The 20,638-nt window shown below is 40.3% G+C and overlaps 1 protein-coding gene across 1 annotated transcript in view; it reads left to right on the top strand.

Moving 5' to 3' along the window:
• The first annotated feature begins 557 nt into the window (after positions 1-557).
• The window catches only part of STX7 (syntaxin 7), a 47,562-nt gene continuing 27,481 nt past the window's right edge, over positions 558-20,638 (top strand). The window contains exons 1-2 of the mRNA XM_082669207.1: positions 558-662; positions 5,702-5,852. Coding sequence (XP_082525333.1) covers positions 5,768-5,852 — 85 coding nt within the window. The 5' untranslated portion in view covers positions 558-662; positions 5,702-5,767. The remainder of the gene's footprint in view (positions 663-5,701; positions 5,853-20,638) is intronic.

Here is a 20,638-nt window from a genome sequence, read left to right as displayed (position 1 = left end):
ATGCTTTTTATCTAACAATTACTTTATGTTTGAATATTTATCATGAGAACATTCTCTGCTCTTTTCAAATCCTGTTGAAACTACTTCCTGCCATGCAAGGATGCTTCATATGACTTGAGTGTGCTACGAAAACTTGGTTACTAAGTGGGCACACGGAAATGACTCCACTCATTGTTCCTGCTAGAACTGCGTATTTGCGTTCACATTTTTTAATGGACTTACGAATATGTTCTACTGAGGTTAAGGGTTAGGAAACAAGACAGGCGTGAGTTGATGGGGCTGGCTGAAGACACGAGTCTAGGGAGGCTGGCATCACCTGATAAAGAAAACAGCTGCTCTCCATTCCCTCCTCTTGTTTTTTACACGCAGGATAAGGCGTTCACCATCTACACGTCAGGCCTCAAAGAACACCTCCCTTGCAGTTTTGCTGGAACCCCTATTCCTTAGCTTAGAACCAGAGGGGGCGGGGAAGGGCCGCTGTCACTCAACCCCGCTGGCCAATAAGAGGAGGGATATCCCCGCCTCCTTCCCAGGGAGGGATTGAGAGCATGCGCAGTGGGCGTTCCAGCGCCTCCACCCATCAGCTGAGGCTCGTTGCTGGCGGCTCTGGGGCCCTTGGGTGGCCGGGGCCAAAGAAGGAGAAGGAAGCCGAGGACGTCGGGGTAAGAGGAGTCTCTGGAGGGGGTGTCCCTGGCTGGGCGCCCCGAAAGCGCGTGTCCCCGTGGCTGCCGCGCCACCTTGTTTGTGCGCGTTGTCAGGTGGCCGCCGCCCTGCTCTTCGCGGCAGGCTTTCGGGAGTCGGAGGGCCGGCGCTGCCCCAGCGCCGGGAGCGCGCTCCTCCCCACGCCCCCCGGGCCGGCGCGGGTGCGCGGTGCAGTCCGGCTGGTGCCGCCGGCCTAGTCAGCCCGGCCCGCCCTGCGCCGGCTGCGCCGCAGCCTCGCCGCCTCCCCCGGCCGCCCCGGCCGCTCTCGCTCAGGCGCACCGGCGGGCGCTCCGGGGCGGGGCTGGAGCCCGAGCCGCTCCGGCCCAGCTCAGGAGAACAGCTTCTGCCTCACGCCGGACACGAATTGACCTCTTCCTCTTTTTAAGGCTCGGATTTAGAAAACGCGCTTTAAAGTTCTCCTCCCGAATATAGAAGAACTGAAGATATATATTTCTATAGTAGAGGAACCGTATACGTTTATTCGGAGGCTCATCGTAGTTGGTTTTCTATTTGGCCTGGAGACTTTGACACACTACCTTTCTTTGATCTTTTCAGTACCTGTCCTTAGTTGGTTTGCATTAAGCCCTTTACAGCTACATAAAATATTCCAAGATGCCTCTCCACCCCACCTCAGCCCACCCCTCTTGTTTTTTAGGTTGTTACTTTCTTTAAATTCAGACAAAAAGAAAACAAAAATGCCTTTCCCGTCAAATGCTATATATTTTTTTACTCTCAAGTTTCTTACATTTGCTTGGTTCTTATAGACATACATTAATTTTTGTTTAATTCAGATCAACATATTCTGACCATAATTATATATAATTTAAAGCTTGCTCGGGATCTGGAAGAAAAGGAAATGATTATGAAATGCTGTGCTGTTTAGTAATATTGGAGGTGGACGTTTCTTCGGGGGTTGGCCTGATCATCCCCCCTGGTCAGAGACTGATAGCAGTGTTTAGCTGTGTCTTGTGATGTGGACACGCCTCTGCTTTGCAGGCCACTTTGAGAAGGTTGTCTCAGACTTGTGACTAGTTAAGAATTATGCTCTAGTTTCAGAGTTAATATGATACCATGTGAACTCATTAACATCTACATTTTTCTTCAGATATTTTACTTTTGCTCCCGATCTCAAAGTCAATCTTAATTTTGGTTATGATCTCAAACTTTAGCCAGGTGCTGCTGGGTGAGAAATTGTATAAAACACCTGCAGTAAGTCTGAATAAGATTTGCCATAATTCTATTTAATTTGAAAGTTTAGTGTGTGTGAAAGAGTGAAAAATAATTCTCGGTATTGTGGACTAAACCCAAATAGTATAATAGTTTAATGGATGGAGGAGCTGAGCTAATGAATGCAGTTAATGTAGTTTATGTAGAGAATGCTCATGTCTGTTAGGAGAGTGATCACCCTCACATTCGTGGAACATCTATGTCCCTGGCACTGGAGTCTACAAGAAGATAGCCTTAGATTAATCTCCAAAGTATATAAACAGCTTATGAAGCTCAATATTAAAAAAACAACCCAATCAAAAAATGGGCAGAAGACCTAAATAGACCTTTCTCCAAAGAAGACATACAGATGGCCAAGAGGCACATGAAAAGCTGCTCAACATCACTAATCATTAGAGAAATGTAAATCAAAACTACAATGAGGTATCACCTCACACCAGTTAGAATGGGCATCATCAGAAAATCTACAAACAACAAATGCTGGAGAGGGTGTGGAGAAAAGGGAACCCTCTTGCACTGTTGGTGGGAATGTAAATTGATACAGCCACTATGGAGAACAGTATGGAGGTTCCTTAAAAAACTAAAAATAGAATTACCATATGATCCAGCAATCCCACTACTGGGCATATATCCAGAGAAAACCATAATTCAAAAGACATAGGCACCCCAGTGTTCACTGCAGCACTATTTACAATAACCAGGTCACGGAAGCAACTTAAATGCCCATCGACAGATGAATGGATAAAGAAGATGTGGTACATATATACAATGGAATATTACTCAGCCATAAAAAAGAATGAAATTGGGTCATTTGTAGGGACATGGATGGACCTAGAGACTGTCATACAGAGTGAAGTAAGTCAGAAAGAGAAAAACAAATATCATATATTAACACATATATGTGGAATCTAGAAAAATGGTACAGATTAACTGGTTTGCAGTGCAGAAATAGAGACACAGATGTAGAGAACAAATGTATGGACACCAAGGGGGAAAGCAGGGGTGGTGATGGTGGTGGTGGGATGAATTGGGAGATTGGGATTGACATATATACACTAATATGTATAAAATAGATTACTAATAAGAACCTGCTGTATAAAAAAAAAAGATAAAATTTAAAAAAAAAAAAAGAAGATAGCCTTGTCTCTCTCATGTTTATGTTCCAGAGGTAGGGATAGATAATAAATGATATACGAACTAGATCATTTTAAATGGTGATTAGTACTATGATGCAGTAGGTTAGATCAGCAGAGTGACAGAGTGGTGACTTCTCACTTCAAATCAAAGTGAATATGAAATGCTTCTCTAGCACGTGATGAGACTTTGCTGGGGAAGCGGAGCAGGTCACATGGAGATCATGGGAAGCGCCCTGCAGGGAGAGGAAATGGCACCAAGCAGTGGTCCAAGGCAGCGATAAGCCTGGGACATCCTGGATCTGAAAGAAGGCCCTGGAGTTCACTGTCTTAGAAATGGTAATATTTACCCTCAGACTGGGTGTGTGTTCTTAGGAAATAGGTACATTTATTCATTCTACAAATATTTATTAAGCACCTATTGTATATCCAGATGCTGAGAGTAGAGCAGTCCACAAAATAGACCAAAAAAAGAAAAATCAAAACTGAAAACAAAAAACCTGCCCTTCTGGGAACTTATCATTTTGGAGCACAGGGTGGAGGGAAGTCCTGAGCTTTATGCTGGTGCTCACCATTAAGAAAGTGAAACTGACTGTTTCTGTTGCTTTATCCACACAGGATTTATAGAGCATGAGATTTATGTTAATGGGAATCTTAAGGATTCTACACTGTGTCCAGTAGCAACTAGGGGTAATGTTTGACACTCAAGATTTCTTTTTAAAATTCCCTGTGTTCTTTTATCTGTGCTCTGTAGAAACAGTCTTGAGAAGATTCTCAGTATGAGTATTGCACCTTGATCCCCTCTTCCCGTCTTTCTCTTTATAGTGTTTATATATCCTCATAGCAAGCTAATTATTGAGATTTTTGGTGAGCACTGTTCAATAGAACTTTCTGCTGTGATGGAAATGTTCCATACGTGAGCTATCGTAGCCAGTGGCCACACATGTGATAGCTGAACACTTGATAGTGCAGGTATAGATAATGAGTCACTGTTATTCTGAGCAATAAAACTAGGAATTCTGAATGGGCTTTCGAAAGTGTACAGCAAAAGTACTTCAGTGCATCTTAGCTCTGGGCTAGGTGCTGGAGGCTGATGTGGAAAGCAGACATCAGAATAACTTGGTTAATGTAGCCTGTGTGCAAAGATCATACACTGTTAAGTCAGTTTATAGTTAGCTGTCTATCTGTCTGTTTATATACATATATTTTAAAGTACAGTCAGTTATTTGGATCCTTTATTTTTCATATCTCATCAGGAGAGCCAACCACTGTTGTCTTTTAGATATCACTGTTAGCAGAATAAGAGAGAAGAGGTGTAAGCTGTTCGGCAGTGTTACCTTGATCCATGCATGTAGTTATCCCAAGCTGAATTCCTCATCTTCCTTGTGGGTTTAGCAAAACTTCATACAGAGTCTGCAGAAAGGTGATAAATTTGGTTTTTCTAAATTGAGTGGGCTGACCTGTCCTTAATTTTGTTATACAGGGAAGCAACAAGATGCTTTTGTGTTTTCAAAACATAGACTCTAAGATTTAGTTTCAAATTTTAGCTCTTTTCTTACATTAAACATGTTGCTTATTCTCATTATGCTTCAGTTTCTTCATTTGAAAAATCATAATTATTGTTGTACCTACCTCATAAGCTTGGTGGAAGAATCAACTAAGAAAATGTGAAAGTCCTAAACACAATGCTTAGGAAATAATAAGTTAGCTATAGTTAATCTTGTTGAATTTTTCTTTCTCTTCCATCATTCACAGTTTCTTTTCATTCTTCACTCAGCACTGAGCTGAGGGAATCGCCATTGCACCCCTTCTCTAAGGAAATGCCAGCCAGTCCAACAGTGGCAGCTCTTTGGATGAATGAAGCTTAGTTATCTCACCAGCAGGAACTTTCTCAAATTTAGGCGCTTGAGTAAAGGGAAAACTGGTAGTTTGTAGCTGATTGGTTGATTCTCTAAAGGGGGGGAAAGGAGACCATAAAAGAAAACAGGAGAAGGCTTAGACCAGACTTGTTTGAGTTTTGAGGGTTGAGGGAAATGCTACAATACTAAGTGGCAATCAACAGGACTGATTATAGTCCCTCTTTGGGGGAGAGAGCAGGCCTCAGCTAATCGTGTGGTTGTGTGGTCCTGATGCAAGGGATCTGATCTGTTGATGCTAGTCCTGTAGATGCAAGAGTGAATCTTTACCTTTCTTCTGTATAGAGTGAGAAAGTTCTTGGTCCCTGGATGTGCAGTATCTTATTTGGATCCTGGCAGCAGGCCCAAATGCTAAGTGTCTTCCCCAAAGTAGAGATTTCCTGTTGCCAGTTCCACTGGCAGCTAAAAGGGCAGTTGGCGAGTTCCTATAGCTTCAAAGGCATATAGACACTAAAGAGAGTTAAGAGTGTGACTCGGAGATGTGGATGTGAGATTCATTTGTGTGTAGGTGTATTTGTGCATGTAGATGGAAGAGCACCCCTAAGAGAGTATATAAATAAGAAAGAGGAACACTTCCTCATACAGTGTGTTTTTGTGAGCTAGATTTCAACCCTAGTAGGATCGTGAAATTTGTACTTGTAACCTCCCAGATCGACAATTTGGAAAGTGTAAGCCAGTAACTTTAAAAATGCAGTTATGTGACTTTTCTTTTATGTTATTTAGGTGACTGCTTAGAAAACTGCACAGCCCACAAACAGCTGATGAAATTAGCGAACAAGCAAATCAACTATGTCTTACACTCCAGGAATTGGTGGTGACCCTGCCCAGCTGGCCCAGCTTATCTCTTCCAACATCCAGAAGATCACACAATGTTGTGAGTTGAGTTTTTAAATTGACTTCATTGTTTGTTTTCAATTCTTCATTGAAACTTGGTGGAGATTCAAAAAAGGACAATTAGTGTTCCTCCAAGAGCAGATTTTAAAAGGCTAGACCTCTATAGAGTAAAGATAAGGAGTAGTTATATTAGAAGAGGTAACACTTAACTGCATTTTTCTGTAGAGTGTCAGGCACCTGATAAACATTCATTAATGAAAGAAAGATTTAAAAGGATAGATACTTAGGTTTGCATTAAAGCTGTCAGGTTCTAGATGAGATAAATGAGATTTGATGAAATCTCATAGGTGTGGCACTGGGAAGCACTGTCAAGCACTATCAGTACTCCTCAGAATATATATAAGAAATTTTAAAAAAAATCCCTGTAGCAGATTTGAACCTATAGAGTTTTTTAGTTTTTCTTTCTGAATCACAGCTAATCATATACCTAGATTATTCCGGTCATTTTGCGGTCAGTATTTTGGCCCTCTGGGCATGCCTGAACTCTTTCAGAGTGTGTTAATATGTATAGTTTTATTCTTCAGCCTACTTCATTAAGGCTACTCTCTTTACCAGAATGCTAAACACACTGTGGAACATCTGAAATGTTTTCAGATGACCAACTGTGTTTCTTTAACCATTAACTTCCCAACAATTATTACTCTGCCTGAATGACTGAAATGAGATATCAGTTGTTTTGGAGGCAGAGGGAGTAAAACTAGATTATAGATAGTTCTAAGAAAGTGCTGACCTGCACAGCAGTGTAGGATAACCCATATCCTGATTTGGGGCAGCTCCTGTTTTCTTTGGCTGTCCTTGGAGGAGCAAGGAGGGGGATAGCGTAGAGGTATCACTTTGTCCGCAGTAGGGTCTATAGGATTGGTACGCCAAGGATTGTTCCAGTTTGTCCTGGGGCACCGGCGTTGGCTGGCTCCACCTTGCTCTTCCTGCTTCAAATTGTTTCCATGGTAGCCAAAAGGGCCTCTCCTTTTTGTGGCTCCCTTGCTGCTGATTAGAAATAGTGCTAGTCTGCCTCAGGCTACTTGTGTGAAAATTATAATTTTAATTTGCACATGTGGAAAATCAGGACCTTTATCCAAGAAAGGAGGCCAGGAGGTCTTTTTCTGTAGGATAGGGCAGGTATCCTGTGTCGGGGAAGCTAAACGGTGTCGGGAATTCTGGGAAGAAGATGAGGAATGACTGTAGTGCATGGAGATTACAGAAGCCTTGTGCACTTAGTGGTGTGAAAGATACATGGAGATGTATCTTGGAGATGGTGTGTGAGCTTGAACTGGAAGGAAGGAAGCGTTAACTTCAGTCAGGTTACACTCTCTCAGAAAGAGATCAGTTCATGAGACCAGCCAGATGATATGAGGTAGATTGGACCACAGTTGCATATTCATGGCATAGTTGATAGCTAAGTGTGTGACTACATCGTGGTTTGGGGCAGTCTTGGAGTACATGGGAGGGTGATGATAAGACCTGAAACTCTTGTTTTTAACAGCCTTGTGAAGAGCTGTTAAGGAGACTGGGACTGTTAACTCTGAGACAGTACAATCACCACCTTTGGATATTTGAAGAACTGTCTTGTCTAAAACACGAGAAATGTACTCTACTTGATCACAGAGGCCTCCACAGATGAACGGAAGCAACAGCTTGAGAAAGGAATAAGGGGCTTTGAATAATCCTAGTTGTTGAGGAATAGAATTGTCTACCTCAGGAGCAGTGCAGTCCCTGTTACTAAGTGAACAGCATATGGCGGTGAGATATTTCTCAGGTCTGTAATTAAGACACTGGAATAATGGTTAAACAAATGACTTTTCATTTTTATGTTAAGTCTTTAGTCATTCAGCAAATAATTTATAGAGCACCAACTGTTTGCTAGTCCCTGTTTCAGACCCTGGGAATCGAGCAGTAAACAAGATCCACAAGGTCCTGTTCTCCTGTAGTTTCCAGTGTGAGGAGAAACTGATGGTTTAAACATTTAATGAACAACATAATTCCCTATGAAGAAAAAAAAATGAGAGTGATGTGATGAGAGCAAGTGATGAGGGAGAAGCTGCCTTATCTTAGGTGGTTCTCTGAATGTGGAAGAGAAGGGGCTGGTAGTGAGAAAATACTGGGAAAGAGCATTTAGATGGAGGCCACAGCTGGTATTTTTAAAAAGCAGTCCAGAGCTTAGGGTGTTCAGAAAATAGGAAAAATCCAGTGTGGCCGAAGCACAGCACTTGAGGCAAGAGTGGCAGGAGATGAAATCAGAGAGGAGGCCAATCAGGTCACCTAAAACCTTGGAGGCCATGTGGAGCTTAAATTTCGTTCTAAGAGGCAGGGAAGAGACACAATCAGATCTGCACTTTGAAAAGATTACTTTGGCTGCTGCTTAGAAAACAGACTTTGAAGAAATAGAAGGAGAACACACAGGCCATGGCAGGGCTCTGATGAGAGAGATGTTGGCTTGCACCAGGGTGGTAGCAAGGGAGATGGAGAGAAGTGATGGAGGTACTGTGGAGGCACAGACAGCAGGACTTGCTGATGCATGGGGGTGGGGTGAGAGGGAGAGGGGAGACCAGGATGACTTCATGGTTTTTGCTTTGAGCAACCAAGTGGATGGTGGTGAGTATGTCCTAAGATGGGAAGAACTATAGTTGAGGAGATGTGGGGAGGGTTTTGTTTTGGCCAAGTAAATTTTGAAGTGTCTTTTAAACATCTAAGTGGAGGTGTCGAACATCTAGTTTAGGTGTATGAATTTGGAGATCAGAGTGTCATCAGAATATAAATGGTATTTAAAACCATAGGTCTAAAATAATCACAAAGGAGTGAGTAGAGTTCAGAGAAGAGTGTTGGAGCATTTAAAAAAATGTAGAAGTCAGGAAAGCAGGGGAAGACACCATAGTCAGGGAAGGAGTGACCAGTGAGGTAAGAAGAAAATCAGGCTCTGCTGGGTTTCCAGAAATTCAAAGAGTGTTTCAAGAATGAGTGAGGCATCATGTGTCTAATGCTGCCAACAGACTGAATGAGATGAAAGCAGAGAATGGGATCTGGCAAACTGGTGTCTTTGAAAGAATAAATCCCTGGATATATGCCAGGGATGCAAAGCTGGTTCAACGACCACAAATCAGGCCATGTGATATACATACACCACATTAACAAAATGAAGGATAAAAATCATATGATCATTTCAGTAGATACAGAAAAACATTTGACAAGATTTAACATTCATTTATGATAAAAATTCTCAACCAAATGGGTATAGAGGGAACATACTTCAACATAATAACAGCCATATGTGACGGGCCAGCAGCTAATATCATATTCAGTGGTGAAAAGCTAAAAGCTTTTCCTCTAAGATCAGGAATAAGATAAGGATGCCCATTATTGCCACTTTCATTCAGAAATATTGGAAGTCCTAGACAGAGCATTTAGGCAAGAAAAATAAATAAAAGGCATCCAAACTGGAAAGGAAGAAGTAAAACTGTCACTATTTGTAGAGGACATGATATTATATGGAAAACCCTGAAGACTCCATCAAAAAACTGGTAGAACTAATAAACAAATTTAGTAATGTTGCAGGTTACAAAATCAGTACTCAAAATCTGTTGTGTTTCTCTACATTAATAACAAACTATCAGAAAGAGAAATTAAGAAAATCCCATTTATAATTGTATCAGAAAGGAATAAATTTAACCAAGGTTGTATACTGAAAACTATCAGACATTAAGGAAAGAAATTGAAGAAGACACAAATAAATGAAAAGATATTCCATGCTCATGGATCAGAAGAATTAATATTATGTCCATACTACCCACAGCAATTTATAAATTCAGTGCAATCCCTATCAAAATTACAATGGTATTTTTCACAGAATAAACAGTCTTAAAATTTGTATGGAACTGCAAAAGACCCTGAATAGCCAAAGCAATCTTGAAGAAAAAGAACAAAGCTGGAGTCATCACCCTCTCTGATTTTAAACTCTATTACAAAGCTATAGCAATTAAAACAGTGTGGTATTGGCATTAAAGACAGACACATAGATCAATGAAACAGAATAGAGAGCCCCGAAATAAACCCATGTATGTATCATCAGTTAATTTACAGCAAAGCCAAGAATATACAATAGAAAAAGGATAGTCTCTTCAATAAATCATGTTGGGAAAACTGGACAGCCACATGGAAAAGAATGAAACGGGACCACTGTCTTACACTATACACAAAATTAACTCAAAATGGATTAGACTTGAACATAAGACCTGAAACCATACAACTCCTAGAAGGAAACATAGGTGGTAAGCTCCTTGACATAGATCTTGGCAATAATTTTTTGAATCTGATAACAAAAGTGAAGGCAACAAAAGCAAAAATAAACAAGTAGGACTACATTAAACTAAAAAGTTTCTGCACAACAAAGAAAACCAAAAAGATAAGAAATAACAGGTTCGGTGAGGATGTGGAGAAAAGGGAACCCTTGTGCACTGTCGTTGGGAATGTGCATTGGTTCAGCCACTATGGAAAACAGTGTTGGAGATTCCTCAAAAAATTAAAAGTAGAATTACCATACAATCCAGCAGTACTCTTCCTGGGTTTTTATCCAAAGAAAACAAAAATACTAGATTGAAAACGTATCTGCACTCCCATGTTCATTACAGCATTATTTACAATAGCCAAGATATGGAAGCTACCTAAGAGTCCATGGATAGACGAATGGATAAAGAAGATGTGGTGGGTGGGTGGGTGGATGGATGGATGGATGGATAGATAGATAGATAGATATACACAATGGAATATTATTCAACCATTAAAAGAAAAAGAATGAAATCTTGCCATTTGCGATAACATGATTAGACCTCAAGGGCATTGTGTTACGTGAAGTAAGTCAGAGAAAGGCAAATAACATATAATCTTTCTTATACGTGGAATCTAAAAAAAACCCCAAACCAGAAAAACTAAGTTCATAGGTATGGAGAACAGATTGGTGGTTGTCAGGGGTAGGGGGTGGGAGAAATGGGTGAAGTGGGGAGGGGGTCAAAAGGTAAAAATATATATTTTTTTAATTAAAAAAAAAAGATGGTTCACAAATTTTGATAATTCAAAAAAAGAAAAAAAAAGGTGGTTTCCTATCCACGTTCCAAGTGTAGATGGAGAGGAGGCAGAAGGACTGACCTCTTCCATTTAAAGAGACTTCCTAGCATCCTACTCACCTCTGCATATATTATTGACCAGAATTTATTTCTTTTTATTTTTATTTGTTTTTTTTTGCGATATGCGGGCTTCTCACTGTTGTGGCCTCTCCCGTTGCGGAGCACAGGCTCCGGACGCGCAGGCTCAGCGGCCATGGCTTACGGGCCCAGCCGCTCCGCGGCATGTGGGATCTTCCCGGACCGGGGCACGAACCCGTGTCCCCTGCATCGGCAGGCGAACTGTCAACCACTGCGCCACCAGGGAAGCCCCTTGACCAGAATTTAGACAGTCACATGGCTACATCCACTACTAGGAAAGCTGAAAGCATCTTTTAGCTGTATTGCAATGTGCTCACTAAAAATGGGGACTGCTCCACTTGAGAGAGAAAGGAGAAATCAGTATTTAGGAGGCAACTAGTAGATTCTACCATGGAAATAGGAAGAGGGTCAAAGAAAAGGTACATTTTTTCCACTACAAAAGAGAGACTCTAGTGAGAGTATACTTGCAAAAGAATTGTCTTTGAAGGTGAGAGGCGATGGGGAATAGACCACTAATGAGTGGTTTGCCTTTTATCTACTGTACAGATTTGGTGCAGAGTGTGATGGGTAAAGATGGAAAGTGTCTGTCTGAGTGTTTCTAAATAAAATAGGCAAAGGCATCAGATAGAGAATGGGAGGGAAGGTTGTTAGAAGTTTATGGAAAGAAGAGAAGATGCATTACTTGTAGTTTTGACAGTTGAGAGAATGGATGTACCAGGGAAACAGAAGCAGAGAAGTGTTGTGTGGCAGTTTGATTACTCATTTGAGGTTTGGGTTCATGAATTTAGTGAAACCAGTCATCACGGTGTATATTTTTAATTCTAAGATTCAATGTTTAAATGATGGGAAGTTTAGATTTCGGTAGAGCAAGTTATTGCTAAAAATCTAACCTACCATCCAGTGTGTATTACTGATAAGGGCTATGCAGAAATCACATGGAAGTGAAAGGGAGAAGTGTGAAATTTCAGTTCACTTTTTTCTACATCTGGTAATGCTAATAATACTGGATGTGATTGAATAAGATGGTACTTTGCACCACATTAGGTGCTTCTCTTCACACTGCATTTGCATCTTTTGAATTTGTGTCAGTACAAATTATCTAATTTTACAAAAGAAATCTAAAGAGAAGGTGCTGTAAGTAAGGTAATCCCCTTGGACTTAGAATATGTGCATCTGTTCAACTAAAGCTAAAGTCTTCCTGAGTACTGCAGTGGGAAAAGTTTATTTTCATTTTAGCTTTGATTAAGATCAACAAAAACTTGTAAAATATTGAGTTGTATGGTTTAATTTATACCAAAAATATATTGAGTTGTATGGTTTAATTTGTACCAAAAATAGCAATCAAAAGATTTTTGATTCTTGGAGGAACCCAAGAATAACATTTAGTAAGACTGGAATTTTGTGAGTTTTTAAAATAGTATTCTGGCAGTTCTGTTTTGCAAAGAGTAGGATAGATGAAACAAAATGTTTTTAAACTTAAGTGGTTTTGTTTTCCTGTTAAACTACTTTTTGTTAAAAAAATAACCTATAGTCTTATTGATTTACTTTACTTGTGAAGTATTTAAACCACATCACAATAATGTAATTTATATTAAACATAAAATATTTAAATACTATAAATACATAAATGTAAAATATATTAGAAGTAAAATTGTATTAAATAATATCACTTTCTAAGTATAAGTAATAAACAGATGTTATAAATTAGAACTTTATTAGAGATTTCTCTGTGGAGCATTTAAAACGGTTAAGAAACTATTTTTATCCTAGGGGAGAAAGTGTTCTGTTGACTCTGAGTCGGCAAGGTGTCTGTGCTCCATCCTTTGCCCTGGCGTTGACAGTATTCTCTGTCACTGGCCCTAACACAGCATTAAATCTTTCTCAACCCAGTGTTCCAGGCAACCATTCCCAATAGACTGGAGTCGACATCTAAATAAAACTGATTGTTATCCAAGGTCTACAAGATCATAGTGCATCAAAGACATGCTTAGATTTAGTTCTCAAACTTCAGATTTAGTTCTCAAGGTTTTTTTTTTTAAGTACCATTTTCATTAGCAGTATGTGGAAAGGAGATTTACTCATTTACCTTTTTTTTTTTTAACATCTTTACTGGAGTATAATTGCTTTAGAACGTTGTGTTGGTTTCTGCTGTATAACAAAGTGAATCAACTTTATGCATACATATATTCCCCATATCCCCTTCATTTACCCTTTAACATCCGTCTGTATTTTTTTTGGAGACAGGCTCCTACCTGTGACATATAGGACAAGGATAAGCAAGCCTCTGTGGGTTGAAAATGCTGAGCCTATTATATGAGGTGAACCAGAGTAGAATATTTCACAGGGGCCCTTCATCCTGGAACAGACACACACAATACAGAAAAATGGATTTGGGACACACGGAACACACAGAAAGAACTCGTGTTTTTGAAGGAAGCAGATAAATATATTGAAATCCATCACATAATTAAACATTGGTTTTTTTTTTAACTTAAAAAAAATAGAAGCATATTATATATATTGAGTTGTATACCAATTATTAGTATATAGCTCAGTGAGTTATGTTACAACACCACACATGTCAGGGAATAGAATATTACCAGCCCCCTGAAGCCCTTCTCATGCTTAGAGCCCCCTCCATACTCTCCAGATGTAACCAGTGTCCCGACTTCTAATGTCATTGATTAATGTTCCTAGTTTTTAACTTTATCTAATGGAATCAAGAAATATGTTTTATATTGAAGTTCTTTCTCCCATTAGGTTTGTGCAGTTCATCTGTGTTGTTGCAGGTGGCTGTCAGTCATTTGTTTTCATTACTGTATTCGAGTATACCACATCTAGTTATTCTTTCTACAGTTGGTGGACATTTGGAGTGTTTCTGTATTTTTGCTTTGTTTGGTTTTGTTTTTTGCTTTTATGGACAATGCTGAACATTCTTGTATGTTCTTTTATTTCATATGTGTGTCTAGGAATTGGGTTGCTGGGTCATAGGATATATGTATGTTCAGTTGTAGTAGATACAGGTAAACAGTTACCTAAAGTAGTGGTTCCAGATTGTACTCCCACCAGCCAGGGTATCAGAGTTTGTGTTGCTCCAAATCCTTGCCAACATTTGCATTTATAGTCTTAAATTTCAGTGTGTCCCACTGTGATGTATATTGCAATTCCCTGATTAGAATCAGTCTTCCAGAATGTAGCTGAGCTAAGAAAATCAATGGGACAATAGGAAAAGTTTCTAATTAGGCAAGCTGTATGTGCGTGCTTGCTGGTGTCCCGAAATCACATCCAACAGCAGTGTGGCCTGAGTAAGTTGTTTTACCTTCCAAGACATGATTTTCTTATGTATTTTTTGTGGGCCGGTTTATGGTCTGTACCAACTTTAACAGGCTATAATTTTAACCAAGTTAAAGTTGTAAAAAATCCTGAAAGCTCTTCTGACATATGCAGGATTATTCTCTTTGTTATTAAGAAACCAGTTGCCATATCTGGACCCATCATGCATGCTTTTAAACTCCCGTAATGGAAACAGTCATTCCCAAGTTAGCCACAAGTGGAGTTCCACTAAGAGTTACATATCTAAGTATTAGGAGGTGGGAGAGTTGCGGTCACAAGGGATTCTGGAGTGAATCATGTCAGAAGTAACTAAGTTATGAATTGCAGGAAATTGATAGATAGAAATAACCACAGCTGACCATGAAACACAGTCGTTGAGATAAAATTTTCCCATACGTACATATTATAGTAAATCTTACCAGTGCTAATGAGAACTCTGGCATTTGAGTATTGGTTTAAAGAATAATGTAAAAGAGGGCTTCCTTGGTGGCGCAGTGGTTAAGAATCTGCCTGCCAATGCAGGGGACACGGGTTCGAGCCCTGATCTGGGAAGATCCCACGTGCCGCGGAGCAACTAAGCTCGTGCGCCACAACTACTGAGCCTGTGCTCTAGAGCCCACGAGCCACATCTACTGACCCCGCATGCCATAACTACTGAAGCCCGTGTGCCTAGAGCCTGTGCTCCACAGCAAGAAAAGTCACCGCAATGAGAAGCCCGTGCACTGCAATGAAGAGTAGCTTCTGCTCTCAGCAACTAGAGAAAGCCCGTGTGCAGCAGCGAAGACCCAATGCAGCCAAAATAAATAAATAAATAAAATGTATTTTAAAAAAAGAATGAAAAAGGAAGATAGAGAGTGGCTAAAAGCTAGCCTTTGGAAAATGAACCCAATAGATCCATTGGTAACTTTATAAAATATACTCAGCGGAATGTGTAAGTGCAGAAGTTTTCTGCTTTTTAGCAGAAATATGCATGATATGTCACATGTGCTTATGTGTTTGTTCCGGAAGATTTGAGAAGTCAGAACTTTTTAGAGGGGCATAAAATGTGTGAACTTAAGCCCATGTTATAAAGGTTAAGAGAAGGTGACTGAAAAAGGTCTGTGTTGAATCTTAATTGTTTTATTTTTTATCGTTTATCTCCTATAGATTAAAGTTGTTGGTCCAACACAGACTTCTTTAGATTTGAAGTAAATATTATTGGTTTCTCTGTGTTGCAATTAGCTTCTCATTCTGTGTGCGTCCTTTTATTGTTTATTAGGCAGGATCAGTGCTTGGCTCTTGTCCCTGTAAGGTCCTTAGGACTTTGAGAAGAAAAATAAAATCTCTACAAAAGCTTGAGCCCTTTTGTTGTTATACTTTTGAGAATGAATGCAGTTCTTTTAACTACAGTCTGGTGAAAGGGACACTAGTTTTGCACCTTAACACATGACTGCAGAAAAGGGAAGCTAGTATCATTGAGTTCTCCTTTTTGGTTGCCAGGGCAAATTTTCTTTAACAAAAGAACTCCAGTCCTGAGAAGTTAATGAATTGACTGGAACTGTGTATTTACCGAGGAATTGGAGGTGTTACCTTTTGTTTCCTGGGGTGGTCTGGTGGACAGGAAGGCAGTTTACAGAGGGAAAGGAGTTGAAAACGTGTTCATTCTCTCTTTCCCTCCTCTCCTCCCGCCCCTAAAACGCCCTTTGTAATATCTACTTCTGACGTCACACGTCTGAAAATACCTGGTTGAATTTTTTCCCCTTGAGGAGAAAAGCTTTAATAGCTTTCATTTCATTGTTGTGATTCTCTTTATGCCTAAGGTGTTGACATAGAACAGAGCTAGGAGTGGAAATTAATGTCATATCCAAGGGAATTTGAACAGAGAACAACCATCCTTTCTTCTCTCTGGTGATTTTTCCTACATGACTGAACACGAGTGCTGTTTATGACTGAATATTTTCTGTTTGTTTTATGAACTAAAACTTTAAAATATGCTCCAGGGAGCTCTGTCCCTCACTGCTCCTATATGTGAACCATCTACATGCCTCTGTCCTGAACATGAATTTTCCTACTGTTGGTTACAACCCCAATCCCTAGTACTGTGTGTCTTTGCTCCCCATTTGCAACCTAAGTGTACATCCTATTGGTTCTCCCTGTAAAATTTGTCCATTTCTCTCCATCTCTGCTGTCACCACCCAGGTCCCAGCTGCTGCTCTTTCTTCTCGGCATGACTGTAGCCTCCAAAATGTTCTCCCTGCTTCCATTCCTGCCTGTCTACAGTCTATTCTCCATACTATAGCCCAGGTGAACAATCAGTCAGACCATGCCATCTCACAGCTGGAAACTCTGCAGTGATTCCCGTGGCACTCACAATCTGATGTAAATCCCCACCATGCCTCACAACACCCTCCAGATCTGATCCTGCCCCCATTTGCCAACTCCTACCACTCTCCCCTTTGCAGCTGCAAGATTTCAGATTTCAGCCACGTTGGCTGCCTTTCTGCTGCTTGAACAGTTGAGCTCCTTCTTACCTCAGGGCCTTTGCGCTTACTTTTCCTCTGCTTCAGACATCTTCCCGAATCTTCACACAGTTGGCTTCTCCTTGGCTTTTAGGTCTTAGCCCAGAGGTCACATCCTTAGAGATGTTTTCCCTGACCTATCATTTTTGTTCCTCCACTCATTCTTTTTCTCATTAACCAGTTTTTTGTTTGTTTGTTTTTTGCGGTACGCAGACCTCTCAGTGTTGTGGCCTCTCCTGTTGCAGAGCACAGGCTCCGGACGCGCAGGCTCAGCGGCCATGGCTCACGGGCCCAGCCGCTCCACGGCATGTGGGATCTTCCCGGACCGGGGCACGAACTAGTGTCCACTGCATCGGCAGGTGGACTCTCAACCACTGCGCCACCAGGGAAGCCCAACCAGTTTGTTTTTGTAATGCCTTTGATCAGTAAATTAAACTACCACATTTGCCTACTTATTTTCTGCATTCCCTACTAGAATGGCGGCTCCTGAAGAGAAAGGGCTTAATATACCTTGTTCACAGCTCTGTATTGTAAGAACAGTGCCTGGCCATGAGTCAGCCCTTAATAAAATTGGAGTGAATGACCTCAGGTAGGTTACCCAATGTATCTAAACTACATTTATCTATTTTCAACAAGTAGGGATAAGTGTGCCTCGCATGTAGTAACCATTATAAGTTTTATTTCTTTTCTTTCCTTTGACCTTATGGCAGCAATCTCCCCTCACTCATTTGGTAATGAGATGCTGGCTTGTGAATTCTTTTGTATTTCATCTTTATAATTTTTTTTAAGTGCCAGCATTTTTTTCCCTTAACTACCAGGGTCTGTAATCTCTTCTGTGGCTGGGGATCGTACCTTTATGCAGAATTACATCTCTCAAGAGTTTTGCATACAGGTGCTAGTAAGGATTTATTGGATGATGAAGGATAGAACAGAAAGGATAGAATAGAAAATTTCAAAAAAGAGAATGTTGTGATTCCAAGATGTGACACTGGAGGGAAGGAACATGGTTTGAGAAGATGGGAAGCTCTCAGAAATCCTGACTGCAATGTAAAATCACCTGAATGAGGAAGAAACAAGTTATATAAAGAAATCTTAGTGCTCGCTTCAGCAGCACATATACTAAAAATGGAACAATACGCAGACGATTAGCCTAGCCCCTGCAGAAGGATGACATGGGGGAAAAAAAGAAGAAAAATCTTACAGGAAAGGCACGTTACCTTTCTACCTTTCTGTGAGCCCAGTTCTGGAAAAGAAGCAGTTGTTGAATGTGAATAATGGAAAGAGAGAGGGGAATGAGAAGGGTACAGAAATCACACTATGATCCATTGATACACACAGCATTTGGAAGTACTAGGAACACTTCTGGGGGGCTGGGATTGCTGCTTCAGATAATTGAAGGGGTGTCAGGTGGAAGAGGGTCACCCTTCCTTCTGTATGATATTAAGGAGGGCAGTTAAGAGATGAGTAGAAAGAAGTTGCAGCAAATATGAGTGGTCCTTCCAGCAGGGCTTTCCAAGGATGCTGTGGACTGGTACAAGTTACTCATTCATACAGGTGTTTGAGCTTAGGTCAAACATACTTAACAGGTATCTTTTTGCTCATTAGTACTGTTTTTTAACCTTCCTCTCACATAAGCACTGTCAGGGTCCTTGTTATGGACTGAATTTCGTCCCCCCAAAATTCGTATTGTTGAAGTCCCAACCCCCAGTGTGGCTGAATTTGGAGATAGGGCCTTTATAGAGGAAATTAAGGTTAAGTGAGGTCATAAGAGTGGGGCCCTAATCCAGTATGACTGGTGTCCTTAAGAGGAGAGATACCAGGGACGCCCAGGCACAGAGAAAAGGCCACTTGAGGACACAGTGGGAAGGAGGCCATCTGTAAGCCAAGGAGAAGCCTCAGGAAAAGCCAGCCCCACTGGCACCTTGACCTTAGACTTCCAGCCTCCGCCCAGAACTGTGAGAAAATAGAATTCTGTTGTTTAAGCTACTAGTCTGTGGTATTTTGTTATGGCAGACCTCACAAACTAAATAAGCCCTGCATTCCTTGGCATGATGCACTGGGATTTAAAGTTATGGGAAACCCAGATAATGGTGAAGTTTGCCTTTGAATCCCGAGATTCTACAGCTTGTTGTAACTAATTGTATTTCAAAAGTAATGTGCACTCCTGTGCTTAGGAAGATATTATTGATCACATGATACAGAATGGAAGAAGAGATATTTATTTTAACTTCTTTTGACTTTTATGAAAAACTCAAGATTCCGAAAGATGTTTTCACTTACTAAATAGCACATTAAGAAGAATAGTTAATGCATAATAATATAGAAATACCTTTATTAAACATGCATTAATTATAAGATTTGCTTCTATTTGAAGCAACTACTGTTAATGATCATAAAGATAAGTCAGGACTGACAGTGTGACATCAGTTGTTTTTTCAGCACTTATCTACCAAAATCTCTTACCTGTCAGAGTGCTTTTCCTCAATGGCAACCTGAGGAAAACAGCATTAAAGTCAACTTGCATATTCTTTTCTTTAGTAGCAAATCTAAATGATTCCAGAAATATTTATACATAATTACCTTCTTTCTTTTTTAATGAAAATAGGATAATACTATACCTTTTTTTTTTTTTTTGCTGCTTGTTTTTTCTCTCTTCTATGTTGCTTGAATAATTTGTTATTATATGAATTTGCCATACATCTCAAACGTCTGTGTTTTTTTTGTTTTTGTTCGGTTTTTTGTGGTTTGTTTTTTAGTTGTGAGTTAAGTTTTATTTGGGGCAAAATGAGGACTGTAGCCCAGGAGACAGCATTTCAGATAGCTCTGAGAAACTGCTCAGGAGTCAAACCTCTGTTAATGGACATTTTATCCTAAAATTATATGTTTAAAAGTTGAGGAGCGGGCTTCCCTGGTGGCACAGTGGTTGAGAGTCCGCCTGCCGATGCAGGGGACACGGGTTCGTGCCCCGGTCTGGGAAGATCCCACATGCCGCAGAGCGGCTGAGCCTGTGAGCCATGGCCGCTGAGCCTGCGCATCCGGAGCCTGTGCTCCGCAACGGGAGAGGCCACAACAGTGGGAGGCCCGCGTACCGCAAAAAAAAAAAAAAAAAAGTTGAGGAGCTTACTGTTTATGCTGACTCCCAAATGAATCCTTCCTCTGAGTTCTGTATAAATAAAATGTGGTGCTGATTATACCATAAAAATTTTCATATATATGTTTCCAGACTCTTATTTAAAAATTAATTTAACTATTGTTAGCTTTTTCCACTATAAATATATTCAATATGCTCAGTAATTGTATTACAGAGTGGCTTCTCTTATTAAATAAAGTTCGTGGTCAGTTGTGTAACTGCTGCTCAGCTGCCCTGTGATGCTGCCTGTGCGTACAGTTCAGTTGTCTCAGTGCTGGTGTGAGAGCAGGACAACAAAACTCAGGCTGGGCTGTTTAGTTTTGGTTTCCTGGAATGGTTTTGACAATTCTTGTCCTCATCTCTTTGACACTTTTTTGTTGTTTTTCACCAATTAATAAGCAATATTTTTCATTAAAGAGTATATTGCCGTTTATACTTACTCCAGTCTGGGTGTTTTCTTAAAGCAGTTATTAATTGGTTTGCATATTAATTGATTTGGAAGAAACCAACGGTCATACAAAATGGTGTTCTGTAAGTCTTGGGACATTTCCTTTTCGAGTCATCTTTCTTGTTATAGTGTCATTATCATGATCATTATTTGAAGAAACCATTG

This window comes from Grampus griseus, assembly GCF_964374135.1.
Source record: "Grampus griseus genome assembly, chromosome: 13".
Lineage (NCBI taxonomy): Eukaryota > Metazoa > Chordata > Mammalia > Artiodactyla > Delphinidae > Grampus > Grampus griseus.
This window is presented reverse-complemented; position numbering and strand designations above follow the sequence as displayed.